We start from the raw sequence: 15,965 nt of genomic DNA on the forward strand, positions 1-15,965 counted from the left end.
CTTATTTTGTGTTGTTTTGGTCATAGATGGCCTGTCACATTCCTGGACTTCTTGATTATGCAAGGCTGCGTGCATGATATGCATGATTATACTTCATGTCCACGTTGCACACCGTGCTTGTGCTCGTGCATGAGCAACCGTACCGTGCCGAAGCACACCTCTTCCGACCGTGCCAGGGCCAAGGAAGTGTACCGTGCTTGAGCACTGTACAGAGCGCTCACACGAATCAAACGAACTGGCCTTTGGGGATCAAACGTGCATGGGCATGGTACAGATGGCCTAATGTCAGCTAATTAAGTCTCTGCTAAACCACAGACAGAAGTTTTTTTTATGTTGCAACTTGAATTTACTATTTCTCTCTTGTCACGATGCTGTGATTATGCTTTGGTTACAGTAGGTTTGGGCACAAAAAACACTTGGTAAGGGTTAAGAAAACACCACGGAGCAGCATAAAATACGTGGTTTGGTCGGCACGATCACAGATGGAGGTGGTCCGATGAAAAAAACACCCTTTTTTGAGGACACAAAACCTTGGACGTATCTGTGCTTTGCAGAAGTGTTAAATGCTGACATTATATCCTTGTGACTGGGCTGGCCTCACCTGCAAAAAGTGACCAGGATCCAGTCAAACTGTTAGCTTAAACTTCTGTGTAAGAGGACAGTTAAGGAGAGCGGGCTGTGACCCGACACACTCCTCGCAGTTGCTCCTGTCGAGTCTTGTTTCGGGTTCATCGCTGACAGTTTGGGTGCACTCGGTTTTATTTGGTTAGATAATCCGGCTTAAGTGTTGGCGTCTTTACGACTCGTCTGATGTGCTTTTGGCCCCCATCAGACTTTATTGTAGCCACTGTTACAGTGTTCTCAGATGTAATGATATAATTTTGGGTTATAACCTACAGAAATTAGTTTTAATACACCAGAATTATAATTAAAGGAAAGTCAGCTTTGCATAACCTTCGATGGGGTTTTCTTATTTTAGGGGCTTTTAAAGTGCTCAACACGATATTTAATGTGTTGTGTGTGTGTGTGTGTGTGTGTGTGTGTGTGTAAGCGTAACTGTGGTCCTGGCTGTTTTCAGAGCTATTGTTATTTTGGCTGAGAGGAGTGTGGTTTAATTACTGCGGTGTGTGGGGAGTGTTTTATACGGAGAGGTCACAGACAAGACGGACCCCTCCCTGCCACACTTAAGCCACAGCAGAGGAGTGTGTGGTTTCATCCAGTCGTGTCCCGGCTCTGCAGCTCTGCAGCTCTGCAGCTCTGTTTTCAGAGTTTCCCTGGTGACCACACGAGAAGACCGAGATGGAGAGACGGTGGGGAAAGAGGTTGCACATCGCTGGAGAAGACGCGAAAAACGAGGTCACAGAACGAGAGAGCGAGTGACGCCAAGGAAAAGTTTACAAAGCAGCTTTTATTTGGGTCGACCGGGGTCACGACAGAGGAGGAGCCGGGTCTCATCGGGCTTCTGTGTTATTGTGCCTCGCTTAATAAAAGTGAAGGGTGTTAGCTGGATCTTCAGCCCTTTGCCTTTTTATTAGACATCTGCTGCTTTCAAGTAGAGGAAATGTTAAAAGACTGGAGTCTGTCCCGACCGCATGCTATCTCAAATCGGTGCGCTGCAATCCAACAGATGTGCCCGGCACTAATTTTAGCCCCTTTACACAGACCGCAGCATTGTTTGCTTTCATGGCACCAACAAGATTGCTTCCATTTTGCCCATACACTTCAAGTGTTTTTGTTTTTGCATACAACTGGGACGATAGTAAATTACAGTCATTCCATTTTTAAATTGAAATTCCTTGAAACGCCACTTTTCTTTTTCTGTTTTGTGGGGCTGTCTGAGGCGACCAGCAGTCACTCAGGGCCGGTGATTAAAACACCCGAGACAAGTGGTTTGCAAACAGTGGAGGCAGGTCTGCTCTGCTTAGTCATTAGAGGAAGCGGCGGTGAGTGATTAGGAAACAAAGCTCTATTTCCCTGTAATTAGTATCTACGGGTGCCTTGAAGGTATTCTCCACAGTCTGGAACAAACCTCCGTGTGTTGTCTCTCGTGATAAAACCTCCTGGAAAATACAATAACCAGGAAGCGGGACAGGCGGGAGGGGAGGTGAGGTTTACCCCACAGCTGTCTGTGCCCAGCGAGGCCAGTCTCCTGCCCCAGAATGCCAATGGGAGCAAACACCTCTGTCAGCAGAGCGCAGTCACCCCACCAGTCAGACCATTCAGCCCGACGCTGCTCTGTAATTACACACCGCCGCCTGCTGTGGAGGGGGGGCGGGAGGGGGCGAGCCAGACTGACATGCAGACCCCATCACTGCCATCAGCATCACTGCAGGCAGCGCAGTGGAAAAACAGAGAGAGTGAGACAGATAGGGAGAGTGAGTGAGCGAGAGGGAAGGTGAGGTAAAGACAGCCCTGTCTGGGATGGAGAGGCGGAGGCAGCGAGGCAGGAGACCCTCCTCCTTCCTGTGAAAGATTAGAGGGTGTGTGTGCGAGCACATCTGGATGGGCCGGACGAGCTGAAAGGAACTGATGTGAGAATCGACAGAGTCCAGAAGTGAAGAAGATTAATGAAACAACACTGCTGCTCACACCGAGCTGGCATCTGCAGCATTTATCTCTGTGTGGCAGCTCATAGAAATACCTTCACAGACATGTTTCTAAAAACTAGTTCACTGTAGCAAGGCACGGCACACTTACTTATTCTCTGTGCGTATACATCTTTGAGTCTCGCTGCAGCAATTGATTAATTTTCAACCAATATGTGAATCACAAACTATTTTAAAGAGAAAAAAAAGTTGATACTCTTCGATTCCAGCTTCTTAATTGTGAATATTTTCTGGTTTCTTTCCTCCTCTGTCACAGGAAAGTGAATATTTTTGGGTCATGGACAAAACAAAGACATTGGAGGAAGTCGTTTTGGGGTTTGGGAAACACTGACTGACCATTTTCACAGATGCCACAGATTAATAGACACTGAAAATGATCTGTGAGTGAGCTGTTATTTGAACAAGCGTGTATGTTACTTCAATCAAATCCAAATTTTAAAAATAGTACACAGTGCAAAGTTTAGTTAAAGGTAGGGAAGGCGATCCTGGAGAAAAGATAGGGTTAGAGTTTCGGGCCGAATACCAACAATCAGCTATCGTTCTCCAGAAAGGAACCTGAAAAAGAAGTGGGGGCCATCTTGCTTTGGTGCCAGACTGTGGTGTCAGCTGTATTGAAGTCTATGGGAGAAACACACTAAAATCCAACATACGGCAGTCTCATCAGCGATATAAGCGAACATAAATCACCTCCTCAGGTTCGGTTACCAGACTAGATGTAATTAATTATCCCCACCTTTGTAGTGACTGGTGGAGGTCTCGGTCTGTGGAGGGTGTGGTCAGGGTGGTGTGGCGAGTCTACGCTGCCTTTGGGTTAAGTGTCTGTGCTGACTGATGAGGTGAGGTGTGTGTGCATGAGCTGCGAACCTCTCTGACCCTGCGTGCTCTCACCTCGGGGTCGCAGGAGGCTGAAGCGTGGTTTGGTTTGCAGCAGGTCTTTGCAACACCTCACCTACACTTGTAAACCGGAGCAGATGTAGACGGGCTGCCTCGCCGCTCTTGTTTTTTAACTCCAGCACAGAGCGGAGGGGGGTTGAGGATTCAGTCTGGCTCACTTTCCTCTGGGATCAATTATCTGACCGATTGTTAGAGCGAGGCCGCACTTCCTTCTCACCTGTAATTGCAGCTGAACCTGTCCGGTGTGTGGGCCGCTCCGCTCTCAGGCAGAGTGTGCAATTCCAAAGGAAGGAGATGATGAAGTGTGTCCCGCCCTTTGAGTCAATCACCTAATAAAAGAGAGCTGCGACCCTGGGAAAGCGCAGTAAACACTGGCGGTTCAGACGCAGGTTTGCACCGAGCAGAGCACCGAGCCCTGACGACTGAAGCCTGTCAGCTGTTCGGGAGGTGGAAGCTGCAGATTAGTTGACTTTATGACTTTGCACTGTTGAAGTCATTTTTAAAATTCGTACTAGAGAAGGACAAATTGAGAGGTGAGAGAGGAAGTGAGAGGTCCAGGATCACATCGCCTCAATTTGTCTGCTCGGAGTCAAAAAACAAAACAAAAGAAACCGCTCACTCAGCGAACATATGTTCGGAGTAGCCGCCTCGTTCAGCTTGGCTCGCTTCGAGGAGTACAGTGCTCCCTGTGAGTGGACTGTGTGTGTGTGCGTGTGTGTGTGTGTGTGTGTGTGTGTGTGTGTGTGTGTGTGTGTGTGTGTGTGTGTGTGTGTGCAGCAGCAGTCCGTCTGTCCGCGGCGGTGCAGAGACAGAGACAAACGCCTCCCTGGTCGGCTGTCAGCACCTGGTCACTAATGATGCTGCAGCGCTGAGCTCAGCTAATTGACCAGACAGAGATGGATCAGGAACTTACACTCTGCTGCGTCTGCTCGCTGCACAGTGTGTGTGTGTGTGTGTGTGTGTGTGTGTGTGTGTGTGTCTGTCTGTGCGGTGTGTTTGCGTCTGTTTTGATGTGTGCACTCGCTGCCAGGCCCTGCACTGAGTCTCCCCACAGGAACCTCAAACTTTGAGATAACACAGTTAGACTTGAGGAAACAGCTCAGACGAGCCTTTACAAGTTTCTACTTCAACCCTGTTGTCATGTGTCTGCTGCGGACCAAAGGAGAGGATGGAAGAAGTCTCACTTGTTTATAAATAAAGCTCCTTAAAAGAACATTATGTAGAAATTCTTATTTTGTGTGATTTGGCGCCCCCCACAGTTTCTGAGTGAAACGCAGCAGTCGTAGATGCAGATCCCAGGTTTCTGTCACGGTTTGTCAGATGTAACGTGGCGTTACGTGCTAAACACAAACAAAACTCGGCACGTCATAACACTGTTGTGTCTTAAAGTCGACGTGCATGCTCAGGCCCGTAAAGCCACGCTAACGTAACCTGAACCAGAGACAGTGTAACATCTGGCTATGACACGCTACCAGCGAAACATCTGTCCAGATGGGCTGACTTGCCGAATGATGAAGAAATAGCGAGTTGACAACTTCGCTGACTCAGCCAAACGACACAAGACATATCAGTCAGCGAGTTCATATCACTTACTGTTACTTACAGCCTTTTAATTAGTGGAGTTGTCGCCGACTACTTCTTAGCTTCTTCCATCGCCGTCCTCTTCGGTGTCTTCACCTCTGTCGTGTTGACGTAGCTCTGTGAGCGCTCCCCGGCGGTGCTCCGCTAACAGAGCTAACTCGTAGGTTGCTTTCAGGAAACTCCGTAAAATGCAGAGAGCTTCGGCAGAGCAGCCAGAGGACATCAGAGCGACAAAAAAAAAAGACATTTTCTCCATAAAATATGATCCAGTTTCCCCGAACGTCAGCGACAGTGTTGTGTGTGATGCACTGCCGTAAAGTGTAAAGACACGACGAAGTCACATAGTGCAGAAACAAGTGATAGGAGGCCGTAGTGGCTGAGACAGAGACACCATTCACTCCATTACAAGTAACTGTGACATGAAAATGATTTTGAAGCTGTTGTTTTAAGGCCTGTCTGTCTGCAGGCCGCTGAGTCTCTCTGCAGAAGCAGAGAACAAATAAAGCTCAGTAGGTGATGAGCTCCGAGGATTCAGGCAGTCGGTGCAGCTGAGTGTGAGATGTGTGTTTAAGGGCTCTGGTTGGCAGAGCTAACTGGGCTCTTAGCGAGAGGGCTCTGGTTTATTTTCACTGGGAGAGTATCACTGAAGGAATGACCTTGGCCCATTAATAATACCGCCAGTGTGTGTGTGTGCGTTTGTGTGTTTTGTGTGCACTTTCTCACACACGCACACACACTGACAAACCCCCCCCCCCGACATGCACACACCTTCAGTAATACAGAGCGAGAGGTGCAGCTGCAGTCCTTGTCATTGTGCCCCTTGGCTCTCGCTCTCGTGGTACCAGCACCGAGCTCCAAGTGGGTTTTTTAAGGCCAGTAATAATAGCTGTGGAATAAAGCTGCCATGATAATAATAATATAATGATATAATAGAAACAGATTGTTCATGCTTCTGTGGAATCCAAATCAAAAAATGTGGAGTTTTTCTTTGAGTGCAGTCGGTTCAGATCGAGGGCTTCCCCCTTCGCACTTGGCATGAACGTGCCTGTGGTTTTGGCCCACGAGCGGTCTGGTGCCATTCACTTTCTTTCCGTCCGCGATGTCGTGACTCACTTTTGTTTCACTTTCGTTATTTTATGTGTCGTTTTATCCAGTTTTCCAAAAGCCACTCTTGTCTTTACATTTTTTTTCTCTATCAGCAAATTTTACCATAAAAACCAACTATTGTGAGCGAGGAAGTCAAATCCGAAAAGGCTGACTCTATGCACATGTAGGGTTGCGCAATTAATTGAAATATAATCGACATCTGTTCTCCAGATGTCAGAAAAGTCGGTTTGTTTGGTACAGACCCCAACAAATGTCACAACATTGTGCTTTTAGTCGTTTTTTTCAGTGCAAATGAAACATTGTTGGGTGTTGAAAGTGTTGCAAATATGATCATTTCAACTTATTGTAAATCATATGGCAATACTGTGAAAAAACTCACCGGGCTCCAGACTAACTGCTCACAGTGGTTGTAATGATGGCCCGAACTTTCTCATGTACAGTAGGTGCCCCAGCACTTAATTTAGGTTTCACTCAATAGTGTGTTTTAATTTACTTTCCTAACACGTTATCTAAATCAGTGGTGCCAAACTTATTCCCAGAAGCAAGCACATGAAATAAACTGCTTCTCTCTTGTGTTTATGATTAAATTTGCCAGGATAATCTTTGCAAGTTCCTCAATTATGTTTCCATTTGCCTCTCCGTCAACTGACTTCCTGTGAAAGACTTTGCCTGCTTCTTTTTGATGCGTATTTAAAGAGATGATGACAGATTTTTGGGCGCGTGTGCGACCAAACTAGTCGCACCCATTGAGCCCTGAATCACAATATGTTTGTTTATTTTTTTAATACTTTGTCGGGCGGGCCTGATGCATTTCAGCACCTTATTGGGACGATGTTTGAATACAAGATACATCCAGTGCAACATAACACAATAAATATATTTTTTAAGAAACTGGCCAGTGTTCAAGCTGCCTCAGTGTTAGAGTTAGTGATGTGCAGAAGAGAATAAGTCCTGTTGGGGTTTCATTCTCCTCTCCGCCTTTATGCCTGCAGAGCTCCACAATAAACTTTTGATTTAGATAAATTCAGTCTGAAAGATGTTCTCGGGCGTCTCATCGCTGCTGCAACAAAATGTCCTTCTGCACAATATTCAGCGCTTATCATCATGTAGTTTTCCACCGGACGTCCTTCATGACTGACTCATTATGACACACTCAGGATTCACCTTCTCACTGTGACCTCCTCTCATATCTTGTCCTCCTTCTCCTGTGAGATTATTGCGGCAGCGGGGGCAAAGATTATTCAAAGAGTGTTTGTCAACAACTTACTGAACTCTGTCCGAGTGTGAGAGAGTGTGTGTGTGTGTGTGTGTGTGTGTGTGTGTGTGTGTGTGTGTGTGAGTGTGTGAGACAGAAAAGTGGAGCGAGGGACGGCGCTGATGTCAGGACGGCCTCTGGCCCACTGAACTCTCTGTGGGGGTACTCCTCTAATGAAGAGCTCTGACTCAGTCGCTGATTCGGGCCCAGTGCAACGTGGGGGCAAAAGGTCAAATACATTCACACATTTCTTTGCCTACCCCACTGGGGCAATTAGCCCACTGAGAACAAAGCGTAGATACAATGAGCCGTGTCCGTGGGGGGGAGAGGGGAGATGGGGGGCCTTCATTAGCTGTGATGATGTTATTGTTGGCCGAGAGAGCGATGGATCACACCGAAGTCCTCCTCGGGCCTTTTAGGTTACAGTCACTGTCACAGGAGGCGAAGAGGGGGCCCGGATTTTAAATTTGTTGTTGCAAGACAGAGAGAGAGAGAGAGAAAGTGTGTGAGAGGTGTGTGTGTGTGTGGGGGGGGGGGACAGTTGTCCTCATGCCAAAGCCGGCTTAATGCTTCATACAATAGCTCGAGTGTGGGTGAGGGGATCTTGGCGCTCGAATGTTCTTTACTCTAGAGGGAGGAGAAGGGCCGAGAGCTAGATTTCCTATCCAGAGCCCCCCTTTGTAATTGAATGCAGCCATCTACATGAGCCGAGCTCCGGAGAAAACGTCCCCGGCATGCACACACACACACACACACACACACACACAGACACACACACACACACACACCTCACTTTGTGTGCCTGCAGTCTTCCCCGTGTGGACCGCAGTGAGGAGCAGATCAAAGTGTGTGTTCTCCTCGTCTCCACGCGACGTTTTTATCGTTATCGAAATGTAGAAGTGCTTTTCTGCAATCTAGAGCGACTGCCATAACATTTCTCTCTCAGGTCTTACATGGTTTAAATCCATCTACACTTGTAATCCTCTGAGAAATACCCAGAAACCCAAAACAGTGAAATCATGAGCAGCAGAGGTTGAGGAGGGGGGAAATTATTGGAGCGGTCTCAATTTACCCCTGAACCATGTGTTCTGTGGACTTCTCATGCTCTTCCTTTTTGCCCTCTCTCTCCCCCTTCTTTGGGTTAATCGCTGAACCTTTTTATGCTTTCCAGTCTTAAGTTCCCAAACGTTTATTTTTCTTCATGACAATGAGCTCTCCACTTTCCTTTCCTGGGTCTGCAGTGGATAGAGAGCGGATCGTGACATGTGAGTACCGTCCCTCCCGCTCCAGCCCCGGCGCTGCAGGTGCTATTTCATGGCTTCTCTTGGCGTGTCGCTGCGGCTGCTGGCCACCGAACGGCAAAAAGGCGCGCTTCCCGGCTGGCTAATGAGGTGCCGAACCCCCTCCGGCCTCTTGTTTGTATCAGGAGCACCTGGGCCGACCAGAGCCAGACCGGGCCCGGACAAAGGAGTCAGTCTAGCATTTCCACAAAGGTCTGCCCATTCAAGACATTCAGAACCCAGAGACACAAACTCCCACACTTCATAAAATGAAGGCAAGACAGAATGTGAGCCCAGACAACCCGTTCTGTCTCCGCACAAGGAAACTATTGTTTGTCTTTACACGCCCTCACTCCCAGGCTTTAGGATTTTTATACTTTTATAAAGCATGAACACTGTTTATCTCTTGGAAATGCAACAGAGGCAAAGGCTGCAACTGTCTCCTGACTTCCATATCAGTGGACTCGCAACACGAATGACATACTGACACCTGCAGCCTTGAGTCAGTTGAGAATTGGAGATTATTTCATGTCTCTTTTTCTTCTGATTCTTCAGCGGTTTGTCTCTCGTCTCTGTCGGTCTCGATTAAGTCAGATAACTATGTTTATAAAATGTGTATGTGTAATATGTTAGCTAAAAATACGGAGCATCTTTGTGGTCCTGCTGGAAGGATTTGTTCAAGTAATCAATCATTAAGCCTCTCAGCTCGAATGTCAATGTCAGGTGTCCCACCATTTGAACACCACGTTGTGTATGGATCTAAACATCGTGTTTTCAGGGTCAAGAATTCACCAAAACGTCCTTTTTTCTGTGCCTTTATCGTCCGTTACAGATGCAGGGAACCAGCTTGTCGCTCAAGAGGCAGTAAGGAAACCATCCACGCTACGCCGCCCGCCTGCACGCACGGGGGAGACAATCTCCAGTAAGAGCCCTGAACATGTTACAGCTTTTGATAAGGGGTGTACAGCTGGGTGTAATGGTACGGTAATGGTATGGTAAGTTTGGTACAATGGGAAAAAAGCATGAAGCTAGGTTTATTTTCATGCATAAACATGTTAAATGTCTGATTCCTGACGGTAAAGAAAGACATTTTCTGTTCATTTATTTGCTCTTTTTTGTTTTTAGATTGTCTCAACTGCAGTCGGATCACAGCTCTGAGCGACAGACTGAACTCTCTGGAGACGAAGGTTTGGACTGCACTCATTCAGCCACAGTGTCCGAATCACTGAGAAATACGATATGATTGCTTAATCGCCCACGTTTGATTTATGCCTTCCTGTACCAGGTCCAGTTACTAAGTGCCCCTGCCTCCGTATCACATCGCCACCTTCAGGGTAAAGGAGGAACCGCAGCAGAGGCCTCATTACTGATGGGGGCTGTGCCCGCTCAGGGAGCTCCTGGTGAGCAGGGCCCTGCAGGTATCACGCTGTCATGCATGAATAAGTTTTAAGTTAAGAAATACTGCATGTTTCCGTTAAGCGGAGTCCAGGGCTTTTGTGTTTTGATAATTGAGTCAGAAATCACTCCTTGCAGCTTTTTCCCTGCGAGCTGCAGCTCTTTTCCTGCCCTCTACCTGCTCACCTCCGCTCGTATCCTATTTCCTCCGCTGCACATTCACTCATTTCCTTTAGCAGAAAAAAGTACGAGCCCGGTTGTCTGTGCTGCTCACTCTCAGCGCTCTGTGGCTGTGTGAAAAGCAAACACTGCAGAGCATGAAAGTCCTCTCTTCTCCTGGAGTCGAGCCCAGCGCTGGCTGCAGCTGAAAAGTTCACCAACCCTACTGCTCCGTCAGAAGAGAAAGTGTAACAGTTTTGGTAAAATGAAAATGGAAATGGGTGCTCTGTGTGGCTCCTGCATTCACCCCTCCCTTTAGGTACCTACAATTCATATAGTTTGCTCAGCAGGGAGCAGTAAAGTTAGACTTTGAAGGTGTAAACGACAGGTGTAGAGTCACATAACAGACATGTTTGCATCTATAAAGTGCAACACATCCATTTGTGGGTTGTTAGCAGAAGCTATGCTATGAGTAGGATTCACACACAGAGTTTTTAGTGCCACTTTTGGGCCAAAATATGCAAGATACCACATGTCATAATCATATTTTACGATTACGATGACATTTGCTGAGTGTGTTCATGACTCCAAGGAAATAAACCCTTTTGACTGCACTCACTGCTCCTTGTATGGTGGCTCTGAGGGTCAAAACACAACAGCAGTTCTGAGAACACGAGTACATTTCTCTCAAGTGTCTATCCTCAGACAGAGATGAGGAGCAGATACCTTCACAACTTTTTTCTAGTAGTAGAAGTCTTAAATCAGGCAATTTTTCAGACTTTACACAGCCCCCTCAGGAGCCACAGAAGGCTTTATGCAACTTTTCTTGCTAAAGCAGTCGTATTCCCAAGACCTGCAAACACAGTTTGATGAATACACTGGATTTGAGAGCCTTCCTAACTTCCCTGTAGCCAGAGGTCTGCATTAAACCTATCGCTTAAGCATAATTAGCAGCGTGTGCCGGCTACAGCCCACATTTGAAGGCAGTCACAAAACTACAGAAACTCGTGCTTTTCTTTAATTGATAAGTATTATTTTGGAAGTGAAAGTTAAATCAGCCCTGATGATGATGACAAAAACACAGTAATGAGAGAGTTTCCAGCTGGTTTGAGCCCAGATTTTTCCCACAGAGCTGCACCTCTCAATTAAGCCACATCTCTGTTTTCATTACAGGTCCTCAGGGTGAAAAGGGGAGAGATGGGCTTCCTGGCAGAGAAGGTAAATTGTAACCATAGTTGCCTTTCAGTCAGTGTAAACCCGTTTAAGATGTGAACCGGTTAAGGCTTCGTGATTACTCATGACTGTTTCCTCCTCTCAGGGAAGCCCGGGTCTCGAGGGCTGCCAGGTCCCACTGGGCCTCGTGGGGATGCCGGGACAAGGGGCCCATCAGGAACCCCGGGATCGAAGGGATCCCTGGGTCCTCAAGGTGAGAAGAAAATACACAATGAAGCTCGTCCTTGAAGACGTTGACACAGTTTGTCAACGAGCACGTTGTAAAGATTTGTGTGTGTCGCTGAGAGGTGTCGCAGGGCAGTTGTTACTTGCCGGTCCACTTAACCTATTGTCCGGAGAACAAGATGCTTGAATGGCTCTCTGTTGACCGAAGACTTGTGGAAACAACGGCGGAAAAATGAGAGAGATCTCCAACAAAAGGCCGACCCGCGATGTTCTGCCCTGGACTGTTTGTCTTTCTCTTAAAACCACTCGGTCAGCCCACAGACCCTCCAGTGGTAAATGCTGGAGCCTTCCAGCGGCATGCTGGTTACTTACTGGAATTTGGGCATTTGGTTGGTTGACTTTTAAAATCATATGTTTCTAAAAGTGCTGCTCCAGCGGGCAGCATTTGGTTTTCAGGCTGTGTATAACGTGCCGCTGCTCAGGGTCGTAAATCTGCTCGATGCACTCAGAGCCGGTTATGTACAGATAATGAATGACCTGTTGGGATAAAAAAGTAAATCCACAGGCAGCTGTGACTTGAATGATAATAAAGTAAACGGCGGTGTAAGTGTGTCACCACATCTGCTCTCGCTATAGGCTGTTTTTCCTCGGCTCTGGCTCATGAAGGGAGTGCCCCCTCCTCGCAGGCTCACATATGACCCCTGCTCTGTGCCTGCTGCTGGGGCAGAGATGAGATTTAGAGCAAAAGTTAAACTACAGACCCACTTTTCCGAGAAGCGCCATGTGACTTTAATCTGAAATGAACATGAGCTATATATACACAAGTCCCAGGCCCTTATGATTTCCATATGCCTGTGGTGTTATTGTTTTTTCTATCTCCATTACTTCATAAGTACCCAAAACCGGCGCTGCGCCCCGCATCCGAAGCTGCGTTTTTCCTTATTGTGCTGATTTTTTTTTTTCTTTAAAGAGAAAGATAAACACGGGACTGGAATGTGTCCAATGTCACGGAAAACGTAGACAAATGTGCTCTCGAGCTGGAGGTTGTGGGAAAAGATGGGACAAAAAATGAACTCACGTTGTTTGGGGGAAGTGATATTGTACGTTATGACGAGCCCCGATAAGTTAAAGGAGAGTTTTATTGCAAACTTTGACTCATATTTTGACACGGCGTCTCCCCGCTCCTCTGGGGAACCATTATCCTGCAGGAGAAACCAAAATTGTTTTCCCCAATATGTCACATAGACTCTGAAGGGCCACTTTGATTGGCCGTTTGAACCACTGTGCCGATGATTGTAGCTTACAGTCTCCCCGGTGAAGCCAAAACACAGCCGGGTCGTGCTGCAGTGTTTACCGAGGCTAAGTGAAAACGGCCCACTTGGGTGTCAGTTCAGAGCTTGTAATAACTTTACCTTGCAGAGCAGTAATTAGTGGACTGTCATTGTCAGTTGCATCATTACATAAACAGAGAGGTGGTGAGTTCGGGTCCGTCCGAGGGCAAGAGGTGGTGTTTAGGGTGCAGCATTACCTCAGAAGAGTCCAAACAAATGAGGTCAGATGTAGCTGAGGTGGTGCTTTTTTTCCCACCTTCATAAAGAGCGGACCCGGCTACAAGCTGTTACTTAAAAGCTAGCGGTGAGTGTGCAGGGAACATTTAATTTACTATGAAGCGGTGCCAATAACACTTTGCAAGAGTTTAATGGTGTTTATTTGAGCTTTCCCATGCCCCTGAGTGAGTTCCCAGCACCGGACCATTAAACAGCCTCCTCCTGTTAATTACATAGAAACAGAGTCAGAATCCTACGTTTCTCCTCGTCGGTCCAGCTGCTGATTTAACGCCACATGTGCACAGATATAAAGGAAAACACACACACACACACACACACACACTCCTGCCAGACACCATTATGTCGTATCACTCAGCGGTTTATCTAATCTGTTTCCTCTTTAGTCTTTGTCATAGTTTATCCTCCTGTCGTCACATCACCCACAGTCATTTATCACTATCCTCCCCAGAAAAAAAAAAACTTTTAAGGCCTTATTTTGCTACGGCATATTTCATATCTGTCACCACAGTGATGTTTCTGTCCTCCCTCCTCTCAGGCCCCCGTGGTCCACAAGGACTCCCAGGAGAGAGGGGTCTACCAGGCCCGCCCGGCCCTCCAGGTCCTCCAGCGCCTGCCAGTGCCCACATCCCAGAGCCAGACCACAGTAAGACCTTGGACGACTAACAGACTTCCTACATTCACCAAGACACACACGGACAGCTAAAAGGGCTCTTTTGTTTGTTTGAGTCAGAGTAGCACTGCACTCTTTAAACATTGTTTACATTTTTGATTGACTGTGAAAAAAAAAACCATCGATGCCACATTCTTCCACCATGCCCACAATCTAATCGAATGCAGAATCTGTGGGACAAGGTTTTGGTACTGGAAGCGTTCTGGAGTCCATTTATAGTCCGAGTAATCACATGTGAGCGGTTCGGTTGCATGCAGGTACTCCTCGGCTATCGTATTTTTATTTGCATTCACATCTGCTTATAGAGACTAGTCATCTCTCGACTCCACAAAGGTCTGGTTCCCTCACATCTTTCTTCCTCCAACCCCCAGATTTTTTTTTTATTTTCAGACTTGTAGTCTTCAGACTCAACCGATGCTGACTCAAGTGACATCAGCGCAAAGATCTAATAATTAACATTTCTGCAGTAAAGTGTCCACAAGTGAATAAAACCTTTGTTGTACATTTTGTTGAGTTGTGTACGGACAATATCCCAAATGTTTCCAGCCATTTTCAAACCCAGAGAAAATCATCCGCCCCAGATCACTACCCGGTGGACCTCTGTCAGGGTCCGGACCAATAGATTATTGATCATTATTACATTTTGACAGAGCATTTCTATTTTATCCAGCCTAGTTTTTCTGGCCTGTCTGTCATTAGCAGCCCAGAAAACCCCTATTGCACGTGTTGTTATTCACTAATGTGACGGCAATCGACCAATCGCATCTACATGTTGGGTGGCATTGTGATTTGGGTCAGACGGACACACAAACAGATGAGAGGAAGTAAAAAAAACAGCCAGAACAGCTTTTTAATTAAGAATGGACTCTTACATGTTTTTTCTACCCACAGACAGTTCAGTATCTGAGACTGCACATGTGTCGGGGGGGGGGGTTTCTGGTTGCCTGGTGCTAAAACCTGTTGGAGAGAGTCCGAGAGTGAGGAAGGAAGATTTTAATACTTCACCTCGTCTGTGAAAATATTCCTGCGGACGCTCGTCAGATAGGTTTTCATTGGCAGCGGTGGTTGTCTGACAATGAAGACGACGACTCTCACGATCCCACGCTGCTTCTTTTCATTGTTTTGATTGAGAGACTGTGCACGTAACTGCCGTGCATGTCCTGAACCCAGCACGTGCATGCTCGCAAATTAAGGAAAGCCTTTGCTCCCAGACAGGATGATGTAGGTTTTACTAATTTTCTAGCTCGACTCTTCAAACTGCTAATATTCACGTGCATTCAGCAGCGCCGGCAGACATGTTCTCTCCTGTAGCGTGAGAGCTCTCGCAGGTTTTCGGCCTCATGATGTACAAAAAGCAACAAAGAGAATGAGAAACAGTGGTAATCCTTTAACCGCTACTTGCTCCTTATCGTCTCGAGCCAAGTCGAACGGATTCAAAGAGCATTAAACGGAGGCAGAGACGGTCTGAGGTTGACACAGACTTCACATGCTGGGACGAGAACCTGTCCATCACTGATGTCACTCAACAACTTCCAGATGTAGGCCTCCGCTCAGACAGCTGAAGGGGAAGGGGGGGAGGTGGGGGGCCTGCACCGGCTCTTTTCAAGGTCAACACATCGGTGGGTTTTATGTGTGGATACAGCGGTAAAACAAAGTATGCAGCGCGCAGATTTGTAAGCTCTGAATTCCTGCGCGGAGAAAGCGGTGGGTGCGTTGAGGTTGGCACGATGATTTCCGAAAAAACTGCGAGCCATTTCTTTTTACATCAAAGTAACAGCAGGGGACGTGAGGAGAGAGAGGAGGGAGGGGGCTCTGTCCTGGGCTTCCTTTGGAAAACACTGGCTTATTTGGCTTTTACGTCTGCATCAGGAGGTTGGAATTCCCTCTCTGCAGAACAGGAGAGGGTTAGCGGAGAGGAGGAGGAGTGTTCGGACACTTTGAGCTGCAGATCCCGGTGCGTTTTTAGTAGGAAATGAAGAAAGTGTGTAGAGAGAGACGCAGCGAGGTCGGCCCTGTTTTGGATGTCACCTCTGTGAGCAGCGTTCTGGCAGC

The 15,965-nt window shown here is 47.1% G+C and overlaps 1 protein-coding gene across 4 annotated transcripts in view; it reads left to right on the forward strand.

Moving 5' to 3' along the window:
• The window catches only part of emid1 (EMI domain containing 1), a 59,607-nt gene that overhangs the window by 36,092 nt on the left and 7,550 nt on the right, over positions 1-15,965 (forward strand). For 3 of the 4 annotated variants that reach the window (XM_084360772.1, XM_084360773.1, XM_084360774.1), the window contains exons 4-9: positions 9,556-9,645; positions 9,849-9,910; positions 10,009-10,141; positions 11,451-11,495; positions 11,596-11,703; positions 13,779-13,886. In XM_084360772.1, the coding sequence (XP_084216898.1) occupies positions 9,556-9,645; positions 9,849-9,910; positions 10,009-10,141; positions 11,451-11,495; positions 11,596-11,703; positions 13,779-13,886 (546 nt within the window). The remainder of the gene's footprint in view (positions 1-9,555; positions 9,646-9,848; positions 9,911-10,008; positions 10,142-11,450; positions 11,496-11,595; positions 11,704-13,778; positions 13,887-15,965) is intronic. The other variant, XM_084360775.1, reaches the window with a different exon arrangement.

Source organism: Pagrus pagrus (genome assembly GCF_965226575.1).
Source record: "Pagrus pagrus genome assembly, chromosome: 8".
Taxonomy (NCBI): Eukaryota; Metazoa; Chordata; class Actinopteri; order Spariformes; family Sparidae; genus Pagrus; species Pagrus pagrus.